Raw genomic sequence first — 5,821 nt, 5'->3', positions numbered from 1 at the left:
CAGAGCTGTGGCTGCACCGAGCATGTTCCCCTTCTCCTTCAGGATTTGGACTTCGTGCATGCATGAAGTGCGCTAGGGTGTTTTCATTGCATGGTTTAGACTTTGGAGACGGTCCTGTGCGAGCTTGTTCCCAGTGGGGCGGGTCGGTCGGTTGGTTTGTTTTCCAGGTTGCTCTGCTGGACATAGATATATGTGGGCCATCAATCCCTAAAATGATGGGACTGGAAGGAGAACAGGTAAGTGAATGCTCGAATGTGTTGTTTAAAGGATTTCTGCTTAGCTTTTCATTAACATTTTAGAGGTTTGTAGACTTAAAGCTTTTAAAAGGACTGCTTATTGGGAAACGTGTGTGGCAATGGGCAGGGAAATAACGAAGGCGAGATGGAGAGGTTCAGCATAATTTAGTGTGTAGAAGAGTTGTCTGGTTTCAGCATGACCAGTTCTGCAAACCAACTTTTGTTGCATATCGGCCGCATAAAATTTAAGTAATAGTAGCATTATACTCTTGATCAGTCCTAGAACGTTTTATATAAATATATAAAGTTATGGGTAAATCTTGCAAAAGGGTTGAATAGTTATTATTCACTTATTAACGGAGATCTGGCCCTTCTGCAGTTTTTGACTCGGCTGCTCCAGTAAAGCAGTATTGTGCCTATAGGCAGGATATCTGTTTACCCGGTTTTGACTTACATTCATGTTTTACGTAACATCAGTATTTATTTCTAATGTAACTTTATGTATCGCTTCAATTTTGAGGTTCATCAGAGTGGATCTGGATGGTCTCCAGTGGTAAGTTGGTGCAGCTGTTTCAGAAAGTTTGTTGGATTTGTTTGGGTTGGACGCCATCTTCTAAGGTGAAAAACGAGGGAGGGAGGAGCAGGGGGTACTTCTATTAATTCTTTTTGTAATGACATAAATGTCCAGATTCTATAGAATCTGGATATAGGCTATACGGATCAGGGTGTTGACTTTCTTTTCTTAATCATACTGTATTTCTCAAATAGTTTTATTATTTTCAGTATCTTTTGTTTACTGACTTCCCTACTATACCATACTCAAAATACATACGAGTTACTTGATTTCATTATTTTTGGTTATTGTGCAGCTGCATAGTATGTCACCTTTTGAATGATAGATAAAAAGTATCTTACATGCAAGAAAAACCTCGCTAATCTTTAGAAAATGGAGGGGAAGTTTTGCAGGAGTGTCGGTTGTCTAAAGATCACTTTTGGTGTGTACACTGTTAAAAAGACAGCTTGATGCTGAGAGGGAAAGCTGCTTTTGTCCTTGTGCTGTCTCCGGTGGTTTCATAAATCACTGTAAATCTTACAAGTGGATTTTTTTCAGTCTGTGAATGTAGTTGGTGAGTGTTGCACAAAAAACTGTAGTTTTTAATGCCCTTTTGTCAAAGGCACACGTAAGGTTCTCTGCCCTTATTTTCTTAATGTCTTCCCTGACCCCAACTGCTTTTTCTATAAAATTGGTGGTTTCTCTATTCTGTCTTTACTGTTGTGTATACTCTACTGAGTCTCTCTACTTCTCTTTTAGTACGTTGAAGAAAACTTAGGTGTCATGTCAGTGGGGTTCTTGCTTAGTAGCCCTGATGATGCTGTCATCTGGAGAGGACCGAAAAAAAATGGTATGTATCAAGTGCTTTCAACAATAATTTATGTACTTGAAAGATTTAATAATATGACCTTTTTTAATTAATAACATAAATATAGTATAGTAAGCTATAGGAAAAAATGAGTAAATGGTTACTTATTTTCATTAGTTGAACGTACTCATTTGATGAAGTTTTTCTGTGCTTGAGCATTCTGAAACATTTCTGTGCTTAAGTTGACAAGTCAGAAGAATCTGATCTAGATTATAAAAGCTGAAGTAGACCCTAAAATTTGAAATATAGGGAGATAATTTTTTCTCTCTTCCACATTCTTACCTTTTCTTTTAGGGCTGATCAAACAATTTCTTCGTGATGTGGACTGGGGTGAAGTCGACTACCTGATTATAGACACACCTCCAGGAACGTCAGACGAACACCTATCTATCGTGCAGTATCTCAGTGCAGCGCACGTAGATGGTGCTGTTATAATCACTACCCCTCAGGTATGAGAACTGAATTTCCATTGATAGAAGCATCGTGGCAGTTAAAGCCAATCCTTGGTTTAGAGTCTCTAACTTCAGAGAAACGATGGTGCAGAATCTGAGGGGGTTGCCTTTCTTGTTTTGTGCCTCCGGCTGGCTGGTTTAGGAGTTCAGTGGGTGTCTCAGTGGAATAGGGGATCTGAGTGGGTCACTAAACCACTGAGCAGTTCGCAGCCAAAAGCTGTTGGATCTGTGTGGTGAAGGGAAATACAGTATTTCGCTTCCTTCTTCGAGATCAGTGTTCATTCATCGTTGCGAATCTGTGATTTACTCACCAATGGCTTCCTGTTCAGAAGTCAGTAGGAAGTTTGGTCTTTAAGTGATCAGATGTGCATTGTTTGACACCACGTGAAGCAGCCTGTCGCCCCCAGTAGGGAACTTTGTCATGTGCGTTTTTAAAAGAAAAATCAGCCCCTGGAGAGCTGAAACTCAAAAATACATCAAATTCAAATGTAGGTTTTAATGCCTGGTCTGGAAGGGAACAGGAGCTCAAACTAGAGAAAGATGGCTAGTATTTCCACAACAGCTGAAAGAATAAAATGTAAAGGAAGTGAAGTGGTGTGGGATGGCAAAGGGGAAAAGAGAACTGCAAGGTCAGGCATATGTGAAAAGTCGGAGGGGATGATAAGCTATTTCAAACTTAATCTGAAAATACATAACAAGTATAAGCCTGGTGGTTCTTGTCCTTGCCTGCTCTACTGAGAATGCCAAGGGTCTTTCTGTAAACAGAAAATGTGAAAAAGTTACATTTAATCTCATATCTTTAGTTCTTTAATGTAGGAGATAAAACATAAATATGGCTGAATCTTTACTAGAGTCAAGTCAGATTTCAACACAGAACCACATTCAGTAGGCTAGAACTGTTGTAGCTGTTCTGTTGCTACTAGTAGAATTGTTGCTGGAGCACATAACGCAGGTTTATGTTCCTCAAAATATGGAGAGCAGTAATAGCTCATGATGAACTTTCTTTAAAATAGCCCTAACGATGTAACTTAATGCATTCAGCATCAAAACATTACAGTCAAAATAGCAGTGTTTGCTAATATTTGTAGGAAGTATCGCTTCAGGATGTTCGGAAGGAGATCAGCTTCTGCCATAAAGTGAAACTGCCGATCATAGGTGTTGTGGAAAATATGAGTGGCTTTGTATGTCCAAAGTGTAAGGTAAGGCTATCCGTATATTACAGCATTTTTATCTTGATATTGTTTGTATATGAAACATTGCTCCAAAAACGCCTTGTTTTCAGAATTGCAGTGTTCTGACTCTAATTTTCATGTTTTCCCAGAATGAATCTCAGATCTTTCCCCCAACTACTGGAGGTGCAGAGAAGATGTGCCAGAACTTAAATGTTTCCCTCCTGGGTAAAGTGCCTCTAGATCCTCAAATAGGTAAAGTTAACTGAACTGCATTACGTTTAAAACAAGTTTTTCCTCCTATACTGATGTTGATAATAGAGAACCCTGACTTGGGCGCTGATAAATTAGAATGTTAAACATTTTGTCTCTTAGGTAAATACCCACTTTTAGATAGAACATTTTTTTTGAATCAAAAGTTACTGGAACTGCAACATAGCATGGTGTGAAAAGAGGAAAGTGCTAGGATAATTTCCTTAGCCTGAAACTTAACCTTGATTAGGATCAGATTACACATCTTTTCAGCTGTACAATCATATTTGAAGCATAACATGTCTTTCTCTTTGTAATCACCTGGAAGCGCAGACTGAATAAAATCATAACCGCTACAAAGACTAATGTCTTGTAGACATTAAGCATTAAAACTAGTGCTCTAACTTCACCGTTACTGGCACCACCCAAGTTCTGTTGTGGATCGTGAGAAGGCTTGGTTCCTTGCCCACTAGCTATTATCAATTAATACTTGATTTAATGACATCAAGGAACAGGCTAATACTTCCAAAATCAGGACTGAAGGTTTCTGCTAACAGTATTGCTTTGTGTAAAACTATAAGCTGTAGTTCTAGTTATATTACTGACATAAGGACTTCCTAAAAGGAGTAGATGCAAGTGGCTCTTTGGAAGGGTGTAACTGGTAGCAGGATAAAGGGTAAAATAAAGAAAAGCTTGTTTTTTCCTGTGGCTTTGCTTTCATGGTTTTTCCTGTCCTTCAAGGAAAAAGTTGTGACAAAGGCCAGTCTTTCTTGTCTGAAGCACCTGAGTCTCCAGCTACGTTGTCTTACAGGAATATCATTCAAAGTAAGTCTAAAAATCACTGTGCAAATGAATCCTCTCAGTTCTGAGCACTTCTGCAATATACAAAGGTGCTCAAGAGAATTATGTTACTCTGCCACAAATAATGAGGGCAGTAGATGTGCATAGCAATTATGAAAGTAACAGATGCAAATACTGTGTTCACTTCTTCTGGGCATCAGTTCTGACAGGCTTTTAAAGCAATAACGAAATTGTATTTAGTAACTGGTTTCAACGTTGAGCTTCAAGCATTAATTTCCAGAAAAGATGTGTGTGTACTTGCTCTCACAGAAGAGTTCTACGGTTCTCAAGCAGGCCTGTGGAGAGGTGCTCACCATAGCTGAGTATGGTACAGCTGGCTCATTATTGCCTCCACTTCTAACTGTAATTGCACAAAAAACCCATACAAAAACTACCTAAAGAGCCGGTGATGTGCAGTTTAAAAATACAAACAGCTGGAAAATTCCTAAAGCACTTCACTGTGATAAAGGCCCAGCTTGTGCTGTTTGTACCAGTAGGGGACAGAGTGATGCAGGAATAACTAACTCCTGGTGTGCAACTGAGATACTATTTATAATGCTTCTTCCCTGTCTTTGCAGGAATTCAGGAATACTGTGATCAACACCATTTTCAAGAAGAAAAGACTATCTAATCTATGAATGGGATAAAAATGTAGTCCGTGTTTAATTATAGAAAAGTAACTTATGCCTTGATTTCATAGAAGGAATGTATTCTTTTTGTATATTGCGAATAAATTCTTAATATAAATGTTCTTGCCTTAGTTTTTTTCTGTAGTTCAAGATTCTTATAGTTCACCTGTGGTCTCAAAGCTTGCTAGAAAGCTATAAAACAGAGTCTTCATCTGTGTTACACAGGCACAATCTGTGGCTGGTGTCATGCTATTAATAAGGTACAATGACAACATTTTCTCTATTACAGATATTGGAATAAGATTAACCTATTTTTAACTATTTATACATAACTGGCTGCTTCACACAAGTACTGTGTGAACGTGCCACATGACTTTCGTTTGTTCTTCTACTCGACCCTAAGCCTGAACACTGAAAAATAAACATTTGGTCTCTTTAATAACTAAGAGGCCCTTTGTGATTGTAATTTCTCTTTCTTTGAGCTTTGAGAAATAAGTGGTGTGTACAAGAGGGAAGGACAGTTTGATTTTGTTTATTGTCGTTCCAAAATTAAACAAATGAGCTTTGTCTTTTGATTACATTCTAATTCTTGGTTAAGACAATCCAACGGTTTCAGGTTAGTTGACAGATTTTTTTCTTACAGAAGTGTGTAATAGACTGTATAAACTACGTGTTGTTTTTGTGCCTATACAAACCACGTTTTGATGAAACTTTTAAGCAGCAAAGGCTCAACTTTTCAGAATTTAAAGACTCAAACACAAATGACATAAAACCATTATTATTGCATGCAGGCATAATTCTAGAAGAGCTTTAAATAAATAT

At 38.1% G+C, this 5,821-nt stretch overlaps 1 protein-coding gene across 1 annotated transcript; it reads left to right on the top strand.

Annotated features, from left to right (window-relative positions):
* Positions 1-99: 99 nt before the first annotated feature.
* On the top strand, positions 100-5,117 carry NUBP1 (nucleotide binding protein 1; the record flags this gene model as incomplete). Its single annotated transcript, XM_009709697.1, has 8 exons — positions 100-236; positions 757-789; positions 1,549-1,639; positions 1,952-2,106; positions 3,198-3,308; positions 3,431-3,533; positions 4,272-4,355; positions 4,949-5,117. Coding segments are annotated over 8 exons (767 nt in total), but the record flags the coding sequence as incomplete, so codon positions are not given.
* Between the last annotated feature and the right edge of the window lie 704 nt (positions 5,118-5,821).

Source organism: Cariama cristata, unplaced genomic scaffold, assembly GCF_000690535.1.
Source record: "Cariama cristata isolate BGI_N322 unplaced genomic scaffold, ASM69053v1 Scaffold43891, whole genome shotgun sequence".
NCBI lineage: Eukaryota > Metazoa > Chordata > Aves > Cariamiformes > Cariamidae > Cariama > Cariama cristata.
The sequence above is the reverse complement of the archived record's forward strand: the minus strand, read 5'-3'. Positions and strand labels throughout refer to the sequence as shown.